Source organism: Austrofundulus limnaeus, unplaced genomic scaffold (genome assembly GCF_001266775.1).
Source record: "Austrofundulus limnaeus strain Quisiro unplaced genomic scaffold, Austrofundulus_limnaeus-1.0 Scaffold168, whole genome shotgun sequence".
Taxonomy (NCBI): Eukaryota; Metazoa; Chordata; class Actinopteri; order Cyprinodontiformes; family Rivulidae; genus Austrofundulus; species Austrofundulus limnaeus.
The window spans coordinates 711,307-734,951 of record NW_013952570.1 but is presented as its reverse complement, the minus strand read 5'-3'; the positions used below and the strand labels follow the sequence as shown (position 1 = coordinate 734,951).

At 38.5% G+C, this 23,645-nt stretch overlaps 1 protein-coding gene across 2 annotated transcripts in view; it reads right to left on the bottom strand.

Moving 5' to 3' along the window:
- The window catches only part of LOC106523873 (E3 ubiquitin-protein ligase SMURF2), an 86,257-nt gene that overhangs the window by 37,616 nt on the left and 24,996 nt on the right, over positions 1 to 23,645 (bottom strand). For both annotated transcript variants that reach the window (XM_014017446.1, XM_014017447.1), the window contains exons 2-5: positions 15,271 to 15,309; positions 12,429 to 12,537; positions 5,054 to 5,187; positions 2,299 to 2,364 (exon numbers count right to left, since the gene is read on the bottom strand). In XM_014017446.1, coding sequence (XP_013872900.1) covers positions 2,299 to 2,364; positions 5,054 to 5,187; positions 12,429 to 12,537; positions 15,271 to 15,309 — 348 coding nt within the window. The remainder of the gene's footprint in view (positions 1 to 2,298; positions 2,365 to 5,053; positions 5,188 to 12,428; positions 12,538 to 15,270; positions 15,310 to 23,645) is intronic.

The following is a 23,645-nucleotide window of genomic DNA, read 5'->3' as shown; positions in this document are numbered from 1 at the left end:
TTTTTTTTTTTTTTTTTTTTGCTTTTTAGCTCTGATGAAGCTCTATCCATCAGGCCCACCAATCAGTGGTTCAGAAGTGGTCCTCAAACAGTTTACTTGGATAAATAAAAGGTTAAATAAATAAAATAAATTAAAAAAACTCCATGTGTAACACATTGTGTACAGTTTTTTTCCTTTTTGTCTTCTTATGGCTTATTTTGTTTTATTTATTTATGCTTTGCTGACAGCTGTGACCTTAGCATCTATCTTTCATTCGTCACGTAGTACTCATTTGGAATGAAAATCCTTGAATTCTTGATTTAACCATTATTCTGCACAAAATTTAACTGACTCAAATACGCTTGGAGCATTTTTTAGGTCCTGATTTATATTCAAAAAAATCAAGTCTAAGCATCAATTATGTTTTCTAAATAAAAACATTAAAAACTAATTAATAACTCAATTTATTTTAATCAATATGCAATAGAAATGTATATTAAATTTAATATTAATCATGATTAATTCACAGCTATTTTGGGATTAATCAGATTAGAAATATTTATCATTTGACAGCCCTAATTTATAATAAACCTAGAAAAACCACCTCAGCAGCCACCACCTGAAGTAAATGTAATGCTTCTACATTTGTAAAAAAAAAAACAACTAAAAAAACTGTCCAGTTTATGTCAGAGAACCAGGTGATCAATGTTTTCTCTTGTGTTGTACAGCAAGCTTCCTTTGTTAGCTTATTATGATATTGTGTGATTTCTGAGAGCAGCTGGAAATTTTCTCCTGAAACAAGCATTGTGATTGTCTCATGCTCAACAATACGCTGTAGAAACTGTCAGGAGGACAAACCAAGCTGCCTGCCGTTGCTCTGAGGGCTCTTGACTGGGGCACGCCCTCCTGTTGTTTCTGTAATGTCTCTTTGTCCAACAACGGTCATTTTGCTGCCTGAACCAGACTCTAGTTTAGGCCTGGCTATCTCAGGTGCTTTTATTTGCCCCTTACTGCCTCTATCCTTAATAAGAGAGGTTGTGTCATCCTGCTCTGAGCAGGACAACAAGCCTCAAGTGRAGCTTTGATGTGATGTGGCTCATTGCGCTGGTGACTCAGACTTCAGACTTCAGAACTTAGCCATGACCTTGCCCTGGTCTTTGCCCTAGAATAGTGTTTACCTGACTAAATGTCTGTACTGTGTTGTACACAATACATACCAAAGTTATGTCTTGACCCTACTGCATGGGCTCTATACAGAGAAGGAGCTTATGGTGTTGAAGCCCATTTTATCACCCTTCACCACCATGCCTGACAGTTGGTATGCAGTGTTTGGTTTCAGTAAAACATCTTGTGCATTACGGCAAGACGTCAAGCTCTTCACCCAGAAGTCTTACAGTTTGTTTCAAAGCAAGCTGAGCAGTTATTTTAGACAGAAAACTTTCTCTAGCAAAGCTTTACCAACGACCCAGGCTTTGGCCCAGTGGTAGGGATGTTGTCACTTAATCAGAGAATGGAGGACTGATCCACAATCCCTGCAGCATGCCAAAGACCCTGCCTGGGCAATCTTAAGGGACGTTTGAGTAGGACTTGAAAAAGTGTTGTACATGAAGTGTAAAGTTTATAACAGTGTGTGAATGGTTTAAGTAGGGTGATTGTAATTTTTTGCAGACCCTAAAGAGGTTTAAAAAGGTATTTTACACAGAAAGTGTGGTGTATTTATTTATCCATATTTAGTGTTTTTTTTCATGAGCTCTACATTTAACCTGCTAACTGAAACCTGTAAACTGCGAAAAGAAGCTCTTGTTTTTTTTTGTTTTTTTTTWAATTTCTTYGATCACTGAACTCTGAATATGATGCGAGTTTGCTGGAACATCCTTTATCTTGAATTTCGGCAGGTGTCTTAAATGTTTTCCACCTGCAAATAATTTTTCTCTCTGTAGAGTGCTGGAATCCTAACTGTTGGACAATTAACCTGAAAGCGTTGCCACATTGATGGGCAGCAAAAGTTGCTTCTCTAACATCACTGCTAATGTCTGTTTTAGACAGCAACTTGTGTGTTCTTGTTTGTGCGACTGTAAATTTACCCAGTTTTAAGATGTGCTAAGGACTAGATTTTTACTATTAATATGCACAGACATCTAAAACATTATAATTAATTGAGAATGAACGACGTTTAAAGTGTAAACAAAACATACAGATCAGTTCCAGATCTGACATTAAAACAAGAGCTGTCAAAGGTATCATGAATAATTAGTAATACTAGATTTTCATGTAAATTCCTACATAATTTTTGTTTCTGGGTATCATGGATGTACTCACCTACGATCTGCCCTCTGACCGTGTCACTGTCGTTGGGACTCAGTTTGTTCAAGTCTAATCTCTGGTCTGTTTGAGTACAAAAAGGAGCAAAAAAGAGTTGCAATKACTGCAAAAGCAAAAGGGCGTGAAAAAATACAAGCAAAAATACAAAAACGAAGAAAAAGAAAAGAAAAGAAGGAAAGGCAGAGGACAAGCGAAGGCAAAATTCACGTGAAAAAGATACATGTAAACTAGCATCTGTTTGGATGCACATTTCCCTCCCTGAGTCCCATTGCTCTGTATCATTTACATCACTCATTATTCGACTCCCTTCTTCAGTCTACAGACCACAGCAGGCTGTACCCTGGAACAGATGGTCAGCTCTGTGGAACAGCCACAGGCCGTAAAAATCTCACTGAGCATCAGCACAGAGCGGGCTTCAGTTCAAATGGAGGGGTCAAACATTTGACAAATCTCAGCACAAAGCTCGCACTATTCCGCTCAGACTTAGTGTGGAGATGAACTCCTGCCAAAGTCTGGAAACTTTTTGTCTTAACTTCTTCAAGAATTTCAGAGAGAGAGGGAGGGAGGGAAAAAAAAAGATCAGGAGGAAAGGAAGAGAGAGAGAGAGAGAGAGAGAGAGAGAGAGAGAGAGAGGAAAAAAAAGAGAACAGAGCAAGCAAAATATGTCCAAGTTGCCTGCAGACATGAGAAATGCCACTATCTGCTCTCTGTTGTCTGGGAGTCACGCAGATCAGTTCAGGATGTCTGTCTAGACTAAACAGGGACCAAAACAGGCAACGGTCAAAGCGTTACAAGGCTGGCCAGAGGTCAGCGGCCACAGAGAAAACAGAAAATGCACACACGGTTGAAAAGTGCATGTTTAGTAAAAGAACATACTTGCCAAGTCATATAGACCAAAACAAGAAACAATAACTCTCTGCAATTATACATAAACACTGTAGTCAAGCAAAGACACTCTGCAATTATACACAAATGTCGTAGTCGATGCCCTTTCCAAAGACTGTGGAGAGGACAATATGCTGGTAAATACAGTAAAAAAAGAAGAATGACAAAGACCACAACAGAGGGAAAACTACTAATCTAATTTTACATTTAAATAGCTGCACAATTATGTATGTCTGTTTAAAATGACCGTTTGTCTAGATAGGCAGATGGAGATAGAGATTAGTCACATTGTGTGAGTGTGCACGCACGCACGCGTGCACGCGTGCATGCACACACACACACACACACACACACACACACACACACACACACACAAGCTGCCAGTCCATGGACGAGACAGAAGTGGAAACCGAGAGGACAAGGAGCAGGCCAGGAGAAAAAAGGAAATGCAAAAGCAAACCGCTCACAGCTGTTGCGCAAGCTTCAGGTTTCCTGTGTCGCTTCAGGAAAACAACAATGTTTCTAGGAAAAATGATGAGATTCTTCTTCGGTTCAGCCAAAAATGACCGCAGGTTCTAAGAGCAGGTACCAGCTCACCATGAAAGAAAACAACTGCAGACTGCTGTGTTGTTCCTAAAACTGTCTGGCACAGCGTTTTTAAATACGAGACATTTGCTATAGCTTCCATCTATTTTTGCAGCTAGCTTCACACATGAGACATTTTTACTGTAATTGGAGGGTGAAGTTGAATGACTCTTCCTGTTCTGGCAGGGCCAGACAGCTGACCCCCACTCACACTCTCTGGTCTGGCCTCTGTCAGTCGCAGTGAGTGGGACAGGACGGTAATGGCGTGTTTCCATCATAGGGGGAACGGTGCGGTTCTACACGTCACTGCTGCTTCATTTTCCACTGCAGACTGCATCCTTTGGCCTTGGGTGGGATCAACCATTTATCACTGCAAACTGCTAAAACCTGTGGCGACTACAGACGCAACGCTGTGTGTTTATCACAATAYACTCACACTGGACGACAACCCTTCTGTGACAGAAAACTCCACTCGGAACGTGAGTGGTCTGCAGGATTTTGAAGAYGTCTTTAGTGAGGTTGTGGCGATTATCATCATGGTGGTAAAATTTCAAGGTCTTGAGTGAAGCATGGTGGGCAGTATGTCCATGTCGAGGGACCACGTTCACATTTGAGTCTTGATCATGGACAGTTTGAAGCAGGATCGTCCACACTGGCCTCATGTCTCGACTTTGACCTCAACAGACCTACACAAGGCAGTAGCATCATGCTAACGTTCTGTGATGATCATCTAGCACAGGRGTTCCCGCATTTTATATTCAAAGGTCTAAATCCCAAATCCCTTTCCATCCCTCATTTGCCACTCTGGGTCCTTGAGCAAGGACCCCAGCCCCTGCTGCTCCACATGTGAGCTGTGGTAGCTCACTGGACAGTGCTTGTATCAGGAAGGGCATCAGGTATAAAGACAACTGTCAAATCTTCATGTGAGTTCGATAGCTGTGGTGACCCCTGAAGAAGGGAGCAGCCGAAATAAAAGCAAAACATAACTTTTTCTTCTAGACCACAACTCATGTATGACCTGCAGCTGTCATCTTAATCATCATCATCAGTGATGGGTCTCTTTTTAACTCTTCCAGCTCAACCTGATGACGTACTTTGGCCCCCTTTGATATTTGAGCTCCAGAAAGCCACAGAAAATAAAATGTCCTAGAAATGAGTATCATCATTTCTCCACTTGAGACCAGACAGGACCACACAGAAAAGAAAAAGCAGACACTTCAAAAAAAAAATCCCATGAGCTCTTTTCAGACGAGTTAAAAAAACAACTAAAACTAAAACTTACAGCCCGTGTCTTTAAGGCGGTTTATAGCRTTGGACAGAAGGCGAACACAACCCAGGAAACCAGCTCCTTGTTTCTTATGAATCTTCTTGTGATTCCACACGCTAATAGTGATCGAGTCGGATTTTCCAATGTATCTGAAGAAAAAGAGACAAAGAAATACTTAATGATCAATCACACAAATCATTAGGATAAAAGTAAACTGATCACCAGATCAATAAATTTTACTCAGGATGTCCTCACCGCTATGAGGAAGAGGAGATACATCGCCAACAGAGGCTGCGGACAAGTTTCAGGTCAAGGATGTGTTGTAAACACGGGATCGGAAGAGGAAGATAGGGCAGCTCTGAGGGATTTTACAGCCTGTGTGTGTGTTGGCGAATGTGTAAATGTGACCTCGAATATCTCAGTTTGTGACAAAGCATCACGAGCAAAGCATGAACCTTTGAATCATTTATAATATCACAGCATTACTCCTCAGGAAAAGCAGGACAAGACTGGAGAAATGAAAATATTGCAGAGCTACAGTATAACAATACACGAAAAAAACTTAACTACAAGTAACCTAATGTAGCTTTTAATATTTTTATCGCCTCTTATTTGTTTGTTCAAACTACATCCACATCTTTGTAGTACAAATATTTTCCAAATTCATACGTTTAATCTTACTTGCAGCAATATCCTTACCCATGAAGCTGTTTATGTGCCAGGTAATGATGTACATTTCCTTGCAGCCAACTATGGTCAACAAGAACCACTTACAGCATCCAAAACTGTCACCTGCTTATGAGAGGATCACTGAAACTATGTMAGCAGGTCCTTTTTGTGGCACGGCTGAAATGCAGTGCTGATGGGAACAAATAATACCCATTCACCTGATTAAGCTTTATTTATTATTTTGGAGTACAATCTCAGTTCCAAAAGAGTTGGGACATGGTGTGAAATGTAAAATAAGAGGACGGGGAGGCACGATTCCATCACGATTGGCGCGTGTGAAATCACAATTTAACATCGCCTTGCTTTACAAAACGTTTGTTTTATACCAAGTCCTCTTACTGATCTGTTCTCAATTTACCTAATTAGATTAAAAAAAAGGGCGGCACGGTGGCTCAGTTGGTAGAGCTGATGCCTCTCAGCAAGAAGGTCACCGGTTCAAATCCCGGTCCGGGGACCTTTCTGGGTAGAGTTTGCATGTTCTCTCCGTGCATGCGTGGGTTCTCTCCGGGTACTCCGGCTTCCTCCCACAGACCAAAAACATGACTGTTAGGTTAATTGATAACTCTAAATTGTCCCTAGGTGTGAGTGAGAGAGTGAATGGTTGTTTGTCTCGTTTGTCTCTATGTGTGGCCCTGTGATGGACTTGCGACCTGTCCAGGGTGTACCCTGCCCCTCGCACTGTGACTGCTGGAWATGGGCACCAGTGACCCACGCGACTCTGAAAAGGAAGAAGCGTGTACAGAAAATGGATGGATGGATGGATAAAAAAAAAAGCTCCTCCAGCTGTAAGTTACAGAATTTTGACACAAGACAAAATAGTTTCTTAGTTTAAACACTTCAGAAATTTGCAGGTTTCCTTTAACGTTAGGTTGTTTCTCCACCATCAGCACAGCTACAGCAGCAATCTTGAGTTTGAACGAGGTCATGCGTTGAGCAGGGGAAGGGAGTGGGCAGTGCACACACGAGCATGATTGACACTGGTAAGACAATCCCCCTGACTCTGATTGGCTGTTTCTGATCGGGAATGGTGTATTTCTGCAAAGGGCAGTAGGACCACTGGGGTAAACTAGAGAAGCTTTATTTTTTCCACAGATTTTTCATCTCATTGTCTACTGTCAGGACACAGTGACTGTTTAAATATAAAAAAAACATTTTTATAAGTGTTCCCTACTGCAGTTTTAAACAGAAAGCTGTATTAAATAGAGTAATTTTGAAATTGTTTTATCTTATTTTCAAAAAACAGCTGACAGATTGCGTGACCACACGCTGCCCCGTCACCATGGTGTTACGCTTTATATCACATGCCTTCAGTTGTTTTTTCACGGTACAACTTCACAACATTGAGTTTTATTGAAAAAATGTTACACGTAAATAAAAAAAAAACATTAATTCCATGGTTTGAGTTCCAGTATCAGTACTTGCAACTGGATTTCATTCAACATCTCATTATGTAAATTTCATTAGCCATACTCTCTAGTCCATGATACATTTCCAAACTCCACTGAGACCCCCCTCCCTCCAAAAATAAATAAATAGTATAAAAATTAAAACTGTCGTTAAAAAAGCTCAGTCATCTCAAATTTTCTGTTTAATTTGCTGATGGCACAATGGGCCTCATGCAAGAACATGTTCGTATTCTTATCCTAAATTTTTCTTACTTTTGTTCGTACAAAGGGTTCGTACGAACATGTCACGTCAGATTCAACAAACTCTTCTATCTTCAGGAAAAGGGTGTAAATGAGCTGCGTAAATTCCACCTGTTCGTATCCAGCTGCTCGTGCACGTGAGAGGAGATTAGCATAATTACCACCCCAAAAACACCTTATAAGGATATATGTTTCCTGCCCCACATACCAGGAAGTGTCCATTCATGAATGACATCGCAGTGTAAAAAAGAAAAACTTTACGAGTTCAGAGATTGAAGTCCTGCTCTCCGAGATCGAGAAAAGAAAATCTGTTCTCTTTAGCAGTGTCATGTGGAATTAAAGGAGCTGCTTAAAGGAATGAAATGTGCTGTTGATGTTGTGTCTCCTGTGGGTCGTTACAGTCACAGAAATAAAAGTCTAAATCATATTCATCTCTCTCTAGTCCAGCTCCAGTTTTTCTTTGGTCAAATATTTTTAATTTAAGTATAAACACCTGTATTACTGTGTTTACATTTATTCAGAAGAAGGGTGGTTGCGCACCACGACAGGTCTGGACCACTCGTGAATTTTGTTCGTATCTGAAGAAAATCTTAGAATACGAAAACATTGGTGAATGCCACAAATTCTCCTAAATCACTCGTACGCACAACTTAAGAACAAATCTGTGCGTACGAACGGTTCTTGCATGAGGCCCAATGAATCCTGGGATATTATTGGTTGTGTAGGATACTCAGATGCAGCCTTTGTTTTTCAGGTTTTGTTGGTCGTATTTGTCGGCTGCAGGAGTAGGCGTCGTGAAGTGTAAAAGCATTTTTATAAACGTAAACGGCAGCTTTAAAAAAGTGAGACGGCAAATTTAAAGACAATTATTTGTTTCCAACAGGTAAGATATTATTTTATGCAAGTTTTCCATAAAACTTCACTTAAAATGGCTGGAATATCCCTTTAAAGCATACAATGGTCTACTTAATATGCAAATACTAAATAGGAGCAGATAATTCAGAAGCACAAGAGCTGCTAAAACATGATGGAAATGAAAGACTTTAGATATCCTCTGGGGTTAGACAACAACAACAATGAACAAATAAATAAATCAGCAACTGAACTTGTTACAGCATGTCTGCACGTACAAATCACCTCCTTCAGAATAGAGCTCATCATTTGAACAGTGTGCAGAACTACATTACTCTGTAATTGTTGTGCTTCTCACCAAAAGGGATATGAAACAATGGAGCTGTGAGTAAGACGTCTGGACATTTTGAGTCGATGCCAAATGCCTGTCTGGGCTGCGATGTGAGAGGGCTGCTATGTCAGACAGACATGACGGGGAGGGACGCACTAATAACCAAAATCCAGCCAATTGGATCACCCTCCGCCTAATAAAATTCATTAGTCTGGCTAAGGTTTTTAATACACACAGARTAAAGAAGACGGTGGGAAAATTGTAATAAAAAGCGGCACCTTTAAAAAACTGCATGTAATTTTTCTTTTAAATACACTGATTTAATTTTGGTACATCTCTTTTTTCCCCCACAGTAGTTAAAGAGAAAATCTATTTTTTATTTTTTAGAGTGAAACAAATCTGTAATTCCTACACGAATCAATAAGTAGCCACACTTTAAATGCCACTGACATTTAAAACAATTTTAAGCAGCAATTCTAAACAACGACATTTGTATTCTGCAGTACTTCTGCAGGTGTTTGTTGTGTAAAAATATACTGAATCTGCAGCAAAAACCCATTCACAATGTGGTAGGATAAATAGAACTGCTTGGAACTGCTTCTGGTTTGAAAAAACGATACTAGTAAATCCCCTAAATTACTCAACGTTTAATAACGTTTTGCTTTTAACTTTAGCTAAGTTAAAAGCAAAACCAAGCAAAGGAAATAAAAGTAAAAAAAGAAAAAACATAAAAATGTATTTACTTTGATGCTATTCTATTCTTAAAAGCTCAAAAACTAAATCTTTATGGCAGATGTGGCAGACTGGTTATGGGAGATGTCCTGTAACCAGTGGGTTGACGGTTCGAGCCCCCACTACGTCTGACACAGTCGTGTCCTTGAGCAAGACAGAGGTTCTGGTGGTTCCAGTGCATGGCAGCCTCACCTCTGTCAGTATGTCCCAGGGCAGCTGTGGCTACAACGTAGCTCACCATCATCAGTGTATGAATGGGTGAATGACTGTAATGTGCACAGCTTTAAAGTCCATGGGGACTTGTTGAAGAGATATACAAGTTCAGTCCATTTACCAAACTGATGCATTTTATGCAAAAGAGCAAAGAGAAAGATGACGGCTAATTTAAATACTCTGCATTTTTTATTTCTCCCCGTTGACCTTGTTTTCACTCAGACCTAACATCTGCAAAATCCCATCTGACCAAAAATAAAGAAATAAATAAAACACTTGGGAGGACTGTTTTTCTGAGAAGAGCAGCACACCCATGGAAAAAGATTAGGTGTTTGCATTCTGCACACCACAGAATGAGAAATTATTACTAAACTACACACAGCTTTGCAGACATTTAATTTGTAAAAACTGTTTACCTCTATGCTGTACATGGGCACCAGTGACCCCTGTTACCTGAAATGTTAGAAGCAGGTAAAAAAGATGGATGGATGATGGATGGTATGAAATAATCCGAATGTATTGATTATATGGGCACAAATGTAATTAATCTGGTCATGACGAGCCTTTACATGCACCAGGCATTTTTTTAAATAGAAATACTAACATACAGATGCATGCCTGCACTGCCAGAGTTTAGCAACTGAAGTGTGAAGTGTAGTGTCTCCATAGGGCAAAGGAGCACAGGTAAGTGTTTATTCCTCCTCAAGATTCAATCCTCCTTAACTTTAACTTGTACAGTAACATTGATCCTGCTCCTTCCTGTCTGTTGACCACTAGTAGAGGAGCTGACCCAAGAAGGACCGCCCACCTTAATTGCATAACGAGACAGAAATGAATAAGATAAAGTAAAAGCAGGAGACAGAAAAATGAATAAAAAAAACATGGAAATAAAAGGGTGTGTGTGTGTGTGTGTGTGTGTGTGTGTGTGTGTGTGTGTGTTTGGTGGTTGGTGAAATAAAACAACTAAATAAAAGATTTGGTGACAAATATACATATTTACAAGCAAAAAAACTGAACTAAATAATTTTTCTTTTAAAAATACTGTAAAATTTAAATTGTGCTAAAATATATGTTTGGGAACTAAGTTAGAAAAATAAATATGAAAGTCAAACTATAAAACACAAGGTAATGTGTTTCTTAAATTAATTGGTGCATTTTAAGTTTACTGACTGACTGATTGACTTATTTATATTTGCGTTTATTTAAATTTTTGTCAGTTTCAGTCCTCCCTACTCCTGATGCCAGTTTTCCCTTAAGTTTAGGTACTCACCATTAATGAGTACTTACGGAGTTAGAACTTAAATATTACACAATAATTTCAAAAACAAATTACTTTCATTTAGAACAAGGTGTGTCTCCTTCCTTAYAGGCCTACAGCCCCTCTGACTGGATCAAACCAAATTTACGGCATGATATACTGTTGCAATCAATAAAAATAACTTTTTTATACCTGGAACTCACAAACTTTTTACTTGAAATGTAAACTGTAACACATTCAATGAAGTATCTATACCAGTATCGATAATGGTATTGTATCAGTTTCGAGTATCGAGGCATTTTGTACAATTACTAGTAAAAATGATGGTATCGGGACCACCACTGTTAAACTGAACTTCAGGAGAGTAAAGACCTCTGTAAGTTGGCTCTTTGAATAAATTAATTTGTAACAAATAACATCTGTGTCCTTGTCGTTTACAGACTGACAAATAGCATTTTGTTAAGACTGAGTTCATTTCAACCACATYCTGTGGTTCTTAGAGATCCGTTTTATAAATTTGGTGCCGGAGGAATGAGTGTGAGAAGCAGGCAGCCAGATGGACTGAGTCTACTATCTTTGGCATGCCGGCCACATCCTGCAACAATACTGAAGGGTCACAGCTCATGGGTCAGTTTGATGGGTTGTGGAGCACCAGAGAGACCACATCCCTGGACTCACTCACACATTCTACACCCTGATATGAGGACAATCAACAAACGGGAAAACAAACAGAGCCAAATACACTGGACTGAATTTTGAACACTCAGAAGTTTTGTATACGTGCGAGGCTGATCTCCATCACATCACCTGAGATTCCTCCTGCTAGCCACAGGAGTAAACACTGACAGACGGTAAATGATGGTAAACGCATCATTGGCTCAGAAAAGTCACTTTCACATAAATTCCAGTCAACTGCGTCTGCAGACTCTTGGGACAAATTATAGCAGACGTTCCACTGAGCCGTTCTCTTCTCCGTCGGATCATCCCCAAGGTGCGCATGCACGCACGTGACTTTTCTTTTTTTCCCCTCTTGTCAAATGTGACACTAGCAGCTAATTCAATGGCTGTGCAGAGGGAGCGAGAGAGAGTGAAAGGGGGTCTGGTATCCACGGCAACCAAACAAACTGAGACACGTGCTTCCTCCCACTGTTGGCCATGAAGGATGGTTTGGATAAACACCGGGAGAATACTGGAAACTTTCAGTCTCACATTTTCACTCACGCGCTCCCGTCTCCACTTTTTTTTTTCCAGGTTAGCGTTCTCAGGACGCACCTTCTTTGGGGAAAAATATTAAGGCGATGGGGATACAACAAGACAAGCACGTGTTTCAGTCAGTGGAGGAAAATACTCTGTGGAGACGCCAGCCTCACTAATTCTTCAAACGCCGTTCCAAAGGACATTTTTAGACCGAGCCGTTATGTCACTGTAACATATCCTTGATACTGAGAGGCCCAGGTGCAAGAACTCTCTTCATCTGTTCCTGTTTAAATCCTGTTCATCTCAAAGCTCGACACACATCCAGGGTAAATAAAGGCAGACGTACGAAACGCGAGGCATCAACCGAAAAACACTTTTTATCTGTGAAAGCAGATGTGAGAAGAGTCATAAAAGGAATGTGCTGGGACTCACAGATCATAGTGCTGGTTCCACTTGGGGTCAAGCGTGTTCCTCACAGTGTCTGTGGAGTGGCATTGCCCCGAACCGTCCACAACTACCTTGGCGAAGGGATCAGGGAGGCCTGAAAGACGAGAACAGGACATCATAAAGAAGTCTCATCATATAGTGTCCCCCTGCTGTGTGGGGCTTTCTGACCTCAAATACAAACACTTATTATGTTCACAAATATGCSGATATCTTATTGATAGTAATTTATGTAAATACTATTATCAACAAAAGAAAAACTGTTCAAATATTTGGCAGTGGTTTCTGTGGTAAGGTAGTGAACATTTAATATCTTACCGATTTGTACATTGATTTTTAATAGCCTCAGTTTGGCAAAATAAAATTAGTTTAAACAACTCTAATGTTAAAAAATTCACAGCAGTCCATGTAAACACCATTTTACAAACTTTTAAAACTCTGTCAACTTTGCAACTTTACTTGACAGACAGTTTAGTGCTCTCTAATGAAGTGGTTAAGTTTCAAGACTTTCACCTGCACCATTTAGATCCTCATGGATGATGATATTCTGAAGGAAAGGAGAGGTTTTAAACAACTTTTTTTTAGTTTATGTTTATGTCATTTCAGTGTTTTCAGATATAAAATTATAGCACATGAAGTCCAGTGTTTTCCCCATCATTGTAGAAGGATGGCAGTCCACCCCGCTAACAGAACCAACTGACCCACCTGTCAACCACCACCCCAGAATTGGCCATATTAATTACAGGAGTAAGTTTTGACCGTTTTTTTTTCCTAATGTATAACCACAGTGAGTTTAAATATTTTTTGTACATAACTGTAATATTATATCACAGTTGATAATTCCTCTTGATTTCTCATTTTCTCTATGGCTCCCTACCACTGTAGGGAGTGAGGGAGAAATTACAGCCTACGTTGCACAGAGTAAAGCATAAAAGCAACCATAGTTGTCTTTTTTTTCACACAGAAGACAGAAAAACTTTTTTTTCTTGTTATCTGCAGAGATGAAAGTAAGATGTGGACATTCACTTGATTCTAAGTCCATCTCACTCATTTAATAGTCGGCAGCAGCAGATCATTTCAGGATCACGTAGAAGCTCACCTGTATGGCAGGCTGCTTTTACATTTAATCAGCCTCACCACACTAATGATACATTCCAGGTTTCTAAAATTGGTTTATGACTAGACATATTTGTTATTTTTGTTGTTGTTTTTTAAGTGAGAGATATATAAGATTCAACTCGTGGAAATTTAATTGCAGACTTTTTCATGTTCTGCAATTTTTAATTTTAAAAAGAAAATATGCACACAGTCACTGTTTAAATAAATATTAGTAATAATTTTGCTTTCGATCATTCTCTGTTCGCGTGTCGCATCTCTTCATCTCGCTGTTCAGATCAAGGGCAAACAGAAGGGTGCTTTATGCCGCGTTCACACCGAACGTGATTTCAGCATCAAAAACTCGTCCAACACTTCAAGTTGGACACTTGTGCAGGTTGAGGTCAGACACTCATCAAAAAAGAGAGCAAAAGAGCTCCTGTCCATCTGTCTCAGGTTAGTGGACATCATTTAGGAAATCGTCCCATCAGAAAATGTGCCACTATGTCACACAGTGGAGTCACTCTGATTGGTCGATGCGCCGCACTGAGCTGCAAAAGTTCAGATTTTCCAACTCCAGCGTTCAACACATGTAACATGTGTCAAGCGCATTGAACATTTAAAACGTGCAGCGCTAGACGCACCGCAGAACTTCTCGACACCTGTCCACCATCGAGTTTGCATGTAAACCTGAAGCTCAAAACACGTTTGGTGTGAATGCAGCATTACACTATTCAAGAACCAGATAACTAGCTGTTTCTCTGCCTCCATTTTTATATTCTAATGTGGTATACTCATAAATAAACAATATTTAGAGTATAAAATGATTTAAAATGATCTGTAAAGCTTTTATAGCTTTGACAGTTTAAATGGCTTTGGTGCTGTTAAAAAAAACTAACAAAAAAGAATTTTGTCTTAATGTTACAAATATTAAACCATGCAAAACTTTTGTTTTTACATCTGCTGGAATTGTACCTATAAGTTTTTATTTGACTCATCTTTTTCATTGCAAATACAGTAGAAAAAAGTTAACTCTTAGCATTAAACATCCTTTGTTTACTGTGTAGAAATATGAATAAATGTGATGTGTAATACCTAAATTCATATGCACACTAAAAAAAATTGCATATCAAAAAGCTCTAGAAATTTTCTTTGGGAAGTTTGGAAGAGTTCTTTGAACTCAGACCCCACCACCACCATTCYGCCCCCAAAGCCAGAAACTTGGGGGAAATGCTGCAGTTTGTCTACATTGTCATCGCTGCTCCCTACCAACTCCCCGAGTGAATGTTTGCTCTGCTCCTGGGCTTTGGAATGGCAGGAATGGGCACCACAGAAACCACCCAAATGAGCAGGACGTGCTCATTCACCATGACAGCCGGCCCCAAACAAACCAAAACACTCAACACCTTAAATTAGTGAAGAAGTTAGTCAGCTGTGGTGCAAGAAGGCTGCTGAAAATGACAATAGAAGCGTTTTACTGGGGTGTGTTGGAAGTCTCTGTGAGACTTAAAAAAAAACATCAATGAGACAACATGGAGATCTCTTCCACTCGTGAACATATGTGGAAAAGAATCCACATCTGTTCAAATGGCCGAATACGTAGATCCTAAAGAGCTGATGTCTACGGCAGCCACTTTATCAGCCTTAAAGGGCCTTAAAGTGTACGCACACRAATCTCAAAAGAAAAAAGTCTTTGTAAAGTTAAAAGAATAAAATAAACAGCTTTAATACTTACGAAAGAAGTCCTTCTTCGCCAGGTTTTTGGCACACAGAACTGAAAAAAAAAAGTTAGGTATTAAAGATTAAATAAAACATAAATTAGACAAGTAATAAAACATATGCTGTTAACATTCCTTTGCAAGGTTTTTCTGTATAAAATAATCATGATGAAAAGGAGCATAATTCAAGCAATATGAAAATGGCTACACGTTAAAATAGATAATCATAAAGTATGCGAACAGACAAACAGGGGTAACGCCAACAGTTTGTGTCAAAGTTTTAAATAAAGTCTTTGCACCTTGCAGAACGCTTAGACTTTGTTGAGGAGGATGGTCGACTAACACACCAAACTTTAGCTCAATGTCCAGAAAACGGTTGGTTACAGTGAATTAGGAGTTTGCTAAAGTCACTCGACTATGCAACCATCCTGAATTTGTGTTTTCTTGGGTCAGTTAGCCACCTTAAAGCCCAAATGTTATTATTGTTGTAGATTGATGTCTGTTTCAAAGAGTTTCAATTAAATCAGTCCACTGCTTCATGGCAAACTTTAACATAAACTGACAAACACAAGAACACATACACAAGGAAAAATAATATCAGCCTTCTACCTCCAGGGGCGAACAATAATTATTCATCTAGTTAACATTCAGTAGCAATTTTGGCTCATATTATGGCTCATCATTATTATCTTCTTGTGTTTACAGCAACAGCATGGGAACCAAAGTTTTGACTTGAATACGAAGTTTTGCTTCAGGTGACAGGAATTTCARAACAGAGTTTAGACAAAGAAAAGTTAATGTTTTCTTTATTCTTCAGACTTTAAGCTGGAAGTGGAGATGGTTAGTCACCATTTCTCCATCATCACCAGCTCGCCTGCAGCACAGAGCTGGATCCTGCCGGTTTACTGTATAAAGCTGTGGAGGTGGTTGCTGAGGAGATGAAGCAGAGCCACTTACTCCATCCTGTGTAAAAATATGGATTGATGAGGAAGCTAACGAACCACCTGGGTGTCTGGAGTTCAGAGTTACAGCCAGTGAGTCAGGCACATGGAAACATTTTTCACCCCACTTTGTGCTAGAGTTACTCTGAGGAACAGCGTGTAAGTTGTGTTGAAAAGAGAAGATTCATTTTCAAAGTACTGACACAAACTTTAAGCAGTGAGAGTGTGATTTTCTTTAAACATATTCACTGTATAATGAGGGGAGGAACAAGGAGTCCAAAACATTTGGATTTAGTGATAAAATGAGCCAGAAAAAAGGGTGGAAGGGGGTGTTGGTGGGTGGGGGTGGCTTCTGCAAAGTATTTGATCATGTTGAAGTTGTAACATCTGCTCGCCAACACTTAGAGCTGCAGCTGGAATGATTCAAGGCGAGACCACAGTGAGACGCAGCATTAATGATCTCATCGCTGCTGCCATTCCTTTATTTTCCTCAATGAAGCTTACATGATATCCGACACATGTTGCTGCTCCGTCAGGCTTTAAGCTACATAAACCTGTTCTCACGCCACAGCTGTTGTTGGAAGTCCTGTACGCCAGGATTATTTATAGTACACATCCTCTCTGAAATGTGTCTCGCTTGTCAACACTTGGGTTAATTGCAGGGCAACAACAATCAGTCGACAAATTATTTGGCTGAATGTTTTTTTTTTTTGACGAAAAATCAGGAGAGTTATTTACAAAAGCAGAAAATTATTTTTTTAAATTTGAAGGATGTCTATTGTCTGAAATCCCAATTTACATTTCAGCTTCTGACCCACAAAAATAACAGTAGAAGTTCCTGATTCCAAATATCACCAGTTTTGGTAAACAAACTAAAAAAAAGAGCATCAGGACAACAATGGTGCACAACTTCAGCAAAACCTGATGTGCAATACTGGTATGTAATTTCGACAATTTATTGCAGCACTTTGCAATATTGATATTCTACTCACTAATACTGCAATGACAATAAATTTTCAATATTATTACAGCCCTAATGACAACACTACAACTACAGCTTCTAAGATGATATTTTTAATTAATTTACAAATGTTGTATTTATTCTTTGCAAAACAATTATGGTGAAAAAATGTAGCTTTAGCAATRTTTCCACATTTTAATGTTGTTTCAGTGGTTCATTAGGGTCACTATGGTAGCCACACAATAAGAGAACTTATAAAGCCCTTCACTTCTAGTTTTGAAGAAAAAATACTGAACTAACACAAAATGGGAATCAATCAGAGCTTGGGCGCATAATCTGAGGGGGATATGAGAGAAAACCATATAATTTTACATCTTGTATGCTTACATTATGTTTAATTTTATTGTTTTTGAGAGAAATCCGACTTTGTATGTTATTGTGAAACACAGATTTTGATCTGGCATTACATAAATTTTACTAAAACTGTAAAGGTGGAAGGTTTGTGGGAACAAAAAATGGTTTACAGACAGCTCAGTTGATTAATTTATGTTAAAATCTTAAAATAAATTGTAAAGTTAAACTGAGATTGTGTAAAAACAACGAAGTATAGAAAAATGCCAACTCAGTCATGTAAGATCTACATGTTTTGTGATATATTCAGACCTGTATTATAGTACTTATAATATTTTTATTGTGAACTATGACTGAGCTACTGAGCTCCAAACAGAATTAGTTTTTTTTCCACACATTTCGCCAAAATCCCATTGTTGTGAACGTAGACATTTCTTGAAGTTTTGTTACTTTTGCCATACACTGTACTGCTACCAAATGTTTTGACACACTTTTACCAACTGATCTGCATATGATGCTTTTTTATTTGTATTTGCAAAGCTGTTAGAAAAGAAAAAAGTGACAAACTAAAACATAAGAAGGAATAATAAGGCTGCTTCAGTGCCTTTGAATAAGTATCAAACTGGAGTCAATTAATAACTGAAGTAAATGTTTGTAAGTCTCTCTTGGTTTTGGTTTTCCCAGTCCTCTAAAGCAGGTGGTAGGGTTCCAACTCTGCTGACAAAAATACACAAAAGGCTCACCCGTAGTAGCAGAATGCAGCATAAATTACTCAATCCCCAGCCTTTTTCCTCTGACCCTCAGCTCTGTGCCACACATACTCAGACATTTACACCAAATAAAATGTTGTTTTATATTGCTTCAACTTTGACCTGAAACTGTTGGGCCGTAACACCTTTTTAAGTATCGTGCCCACAAAATACACAAGTCACCAGCTTCAACATATACCACTTCATGATATTTAACAATCAAACATAAGATTTAAATCAAGACCATAAACAGCCCAATAAGCTGGATGCAGGGCGGTCATGGTGAAGGAGGGTCAGAACATGCTTGACAGATGAGGAGGAATTTCTTTCCACAAACATCTCTGGGAATGTGTGCTGTTCCAGCGAAACCCAACTCATTTCTAAAACATCTGGTACGCATCACCTTTTTTTGTTACATTCTTTACAGAACAGAGAGACGAGCACGTGCCCACATGCACAGAGAGACCCCCCGAGACGGCCTCACTCTCCAACAATTAATTAATTAATTAATTAATTAATTAATTAATTAATATGAGCTCATTCAAATGATCAGTAACTCTTGAGCAGGGTTTGACCTTTTTTTTTTACCTGTCCTGTCAGGCAAGTGACACCAAATGTTACCTGTCCAGGTCTCGACATAAAAGGTTACCTGCTCAAAACAAAAATATTCAAAATTTGATAAAATATAAGAAAAACATGTACTGGACAAACTATATTTTATTATATTTATGCAAAAAATATTAGCATGGTTACACACAGTGATATATAACATCTGATTAAGCAGATGCAAACATTGCAGATGACAGTTTCCTCCTTTGACTCTAGTAAGTAAACAACTACAGATGTTGTTTACTTCGCCTGTACATTAACTTTTTTTAACTTATAGCACTGGTGCTACAAAGGTTGCTGGTTTTGTAGCACAGAACAAAAGGTTGCACCAGCGTAGAAATGCTCTTCATCAGTCTGTCTGTGACGGGGGAAATCGACGATGGTTGGGGTAGAGTTCCATCTTGTTCGGTATTTGGTTAGCTTGGAAAATTTATTTAGCCTTAAAAATGCCTTTGAGACAAGTTTTGAAGGTGGAAAAAAAAGGTGGAAAAAATGATTAAATTACTTGACCTCTCTCTATGGTAAATTTGCCTCCTTGATCTGATAGAATCAGCCTTTTCCTTTTATCTATTGTAGTTTTAGTTTTACAGTATAATAAAACAAATACAGGTCTATTTCTGATTTAAAAGTGATTTCAATTTCAAATGGAAATTCTTTCAATGATCCGTTGCTGTCTCGGAGTGTGACAATTTGCTTTTTTACTTTTTGAAAAGTTTATGTCATGAGGTTCCTTTTGATGCCTAGTTTGCCTGGGTTTGTACTTAGAGCCCATCGAAAAGGAGACAACTTTTTTTTAACAAACTTTATTCAAACAATGTGTCTTTGGAAAGATTATCTTGCGCATAGAAATATAATAGTGATATTAAAAATAGTGCTGATCGATATTCAGCCAATCCCCGGAGGATTAAAAGAAAGAAGAAATAAAAAAAGAGTTTTGGTAAGTTTGCTTCCAGCAATGCAAGTGATCTGGTTATCAAATGAAAATATTTAACAACTGATAGAATGATTTTTAACTAACTTTTATTTAATATTTTTTGCATTTTGATTGATGGAATAGTTTTGGAGCATTGACAGTTAGAGGTTAAGGTGCTTCAATCATTACTGTGCTGGGTTCTGCTTTCCGGGTTATTGCCAGAACTTTATTACATTAATACTTGACCATCACAATGGACCATACAATGTGGCGACGTGCCATAGCTTTGCCTGTCGCATAGGGGTGGGCAATATTGGCAAAAATGTTAATCACGATTAATTGTGGTATTTAGCCGATAACGATTAATTTGACGATTAATCCCCTGGAGTCCCTGGACACCCTTATGTCCTATGACCAATTTAGTGGGAAAGATTTGCTCTTTGTAAAAATCTGTTCCAATTTGTGTCATAATTACAGACWTAAGGCTATACATCAACTTTTAAATTGTGCTGATAGGTAAATAAATTACAGGTTTTTTTAAAAAATTTTGGTTATATTTGAAGCAGAGAGGAGCACCGAGCAGCCTGACCCGAGTAATGCCCAGTCAGTCTGCCTGGTGGCATTAATCGTTTTAATCGTCAAGTGCCAAAAAATAAATCGATTAATGTTTTTCTGACGATTAATTGCACACGATACAATTATGCCCAACCGTACTGTTGCATCTTCCTTACTAAAACAAAAAATAAGTTGCTTGCAATCGCATGAGAGTGCTTTGTAAAAAATTTATTAAAAGCACAGTTTTTTTTCATTGCATGTCGCAGCCCTGCTATGCATGCTGTACAGCATGAGGGAGAACTTATGATTTATCCCATTTACATGTTTTAAAATGCTATACTTTTCATTTATTTTTCAGAATTTTTCTATTAAATGGCCATATAAAAAAATATGAAAGAAATGGTTTACATGCCCAGTCGGACAGGAGCCAGGACATGTCCACCAGCCTGAGTTTGYGTTTTACATGGCCCGGGCAGTTCAAGAGATGTTTGTTGAACCCTGCTCTTGTGTAAAGAACCCAAAAGTCAAGAACGATCTTCAGCGACATCATTAGGGGCGCAATGACAATTTTAAAACTGGTAAAGACAAAAGGAGAGCAGAGAAAGGCAGGACATAACAAGGACCAAGTAGCAGCCAGCCGAGCTTGAACTGCGCTGTCGAGGAAAAAATGCAGACCCTCCATTGAGGACATTAGCAGTCCTCAGCTAGCCACAGGAAGGCAGCACTACAATTATACCTAAATAACTCCTTAGGAAAACAGACAGGAGGCAGCATTACAGCTAAAAACAGAAGGAAAAACTGCTAAAATAGTCTTTGCACAGACAATATTAAAAAATAAAAATAAAACGCCAATTAGAGGTAGCATACCCCCCCCAAAATGTTTTAAATTTTACAGAATTGTCTTTATGCCATTATCTGTAAATCATGATTCAGTGATGCAAAGTTCAAAAATCTACATACTGAACCCTATATAAATGACTTCTACTTGCAAAAAATACATTGTTGTACTGAATATTAACAATTGCAAAGGAAAATAAGAAAATTATATTGTTTCTTCGTGTTAATTAAAAGAAAATACTAGAAGCACAAATTGTATCTTGCCTCAGAACTTTTAGTTGAAGACATCCTCAGTTTCTACTAAAAATGTTCTGTTCATAGTTTTGTTCCAAGTGTGCAGTGTCGCCCAATCTGTTGAGTAACTTCTGGAACAGTTTACTTCCAAAYGGTTCAGCACAGATCCAGCCTTTTAAATCTGTTTAATCAGTATCTTTGGGTCCTTAAAGCTCGACCATGTGATTTCATTATAAACATACTTGTACATGTCAAACTACATGAAATCGATATTTTAAATTATAATCCAAAATATTATAAAAGTTTTGATAGTAACTCATGTTGTGCTAGCCTGGCCCTTGCCTTCCTACGCAGCTCCGCTCAATTCTAGTTTCCTTCTCTGCTCCGTCTGGGACTTCTCCCATAGACAAGGATTTCACTGGCAGATTTTCAGCTGAACCAATCAGAGAACAGAACATCAATTTTCTGTGCAGTGTCTGCTTGTAGTTTATTAAACCTGGGCCAATCAGCAAACAGAAGGCGAAGTTTTGAACGACGTCGATGTTCTGTGCAGTGTCTGCTAGTTATTTTAGCATACGGCAGTGGAGGAAGTGAATGAAGCCARTCCGTGTTGATAAGGCTTCCAAATTAAAATTAATTTGTCTGACAAAGCAGCAACTCTCATTTACAGTCGTCTCGTTCGGCTCGGTATATTTCTCCTCTCGTTGGGGTTGTTTACCGCACACGATTTCCGGTAAGCTTCTTAGCTTAGCCTCCTTCACAGTGACAACACACACGTTTCAGCAGAGGCCACGCCTCCTGCAAGAATCGCTTCTCTATAGCAGCGAGTCCAGACTCTTGTACGAAGCAAAGTGAAGGACAGGGTCTGGTTTTTACCAGGCTAATGTTGTGCTATTCTGTTGACTAGATGTAAAACTGAATGATTGCCTGCCACAGCAAAAARGTTTGTTGTAAACATCCGACACAGAAACCAGTAGGGTTAGGAAAAATTGCATTGYGTGCAATTAACTGTGTGTAAAACTGTCAACAATGAATATCTGCCACTTGTCAGTTACTACAGTTAGTGCCACAGGACAACACATTTTTGTGTACGTCACACTCACTTTTAGGCGTGCATGTGAGCCCAATGGTGGAAAGCAGCAAGGAGCAGCTAACGCTAACACTACAAATTTGTTTAATCACCTGAAACACCAACATAAACCGGAGTAYGAGGAAAGCCAAAAAATAGGAACTAAGGCCACAATGTCAGCCACATGCCAGTACAGTTTGTTCTCTATTGTCATTTTAATTGTTATCAACTAAATGACACAATTGATCATGATAAAAAWTTTTGTCAATATTGCCCAAACCTAGAAATCAGTTCAAAATAAATGGAAAGCAATCACTGATATTATGCTCTTATTTCTCTATTTACACTCAAAATCAGGGTAGGAGGAGGAAAACTAAAAGGGATAAACGCATCACAATACACAAATTCTGAGAAAATTTCTGACACTGCTTGATATTAAACATCTTTAGGGCCGCACCGATTAGTTGAAATAATCGATGACGTCGATTATGTAAATTTGTCGACGCAGATTTTTTATTATTGATTCGCTGTATTACATAACCACCACGTGAATGTTCATGCAATTCCATTTCGGTACCTAAATGCATCATTGCGACCGTATTGGCATAAGAGTGGCGAGTTTTTGCATTTGCAAATTTGCATGATTTAGTTCATTTGTTAGATTGTTAACACCTTGCACCATATTTCTTTTACTTGAATTTTATATGCTTTGGTTGAGATTTTATATTGATGTTAAATCTTTTAAGCGTTTTTTGTTAAAGAATTGACTCTAGAGTGCATATTTTGTGTACATGAAAAAACTGCTAAAGAAAATATTACAATAATAAAGAACTGTACTTGTTTATTTGATGAAAACATTTTAAATATCCAGTGCACTCACATCAGAATAACTTATAGATTTGTTGTTAGAATAATCGATTAATCGAAAAAATAATCGTTAGATTAATCGATTAGAAAATAATCGTTTGGTACAGCACTAAACATCTTTGATCAGGAGAGGGACAGAGCTGCTGATCGACCACAGACCACCGATTCAATTTCATGTYCTGATTATTTTATACTAAACGGTTTTGTCTACACTTGGGAAAAAATGTTGAGTACAAGTTGCGGTAATTTTTTCTTTTGTACGTTTATCAGCATTCAGCATGTTTGTGCCTTTTCTTTCTTTTTTTG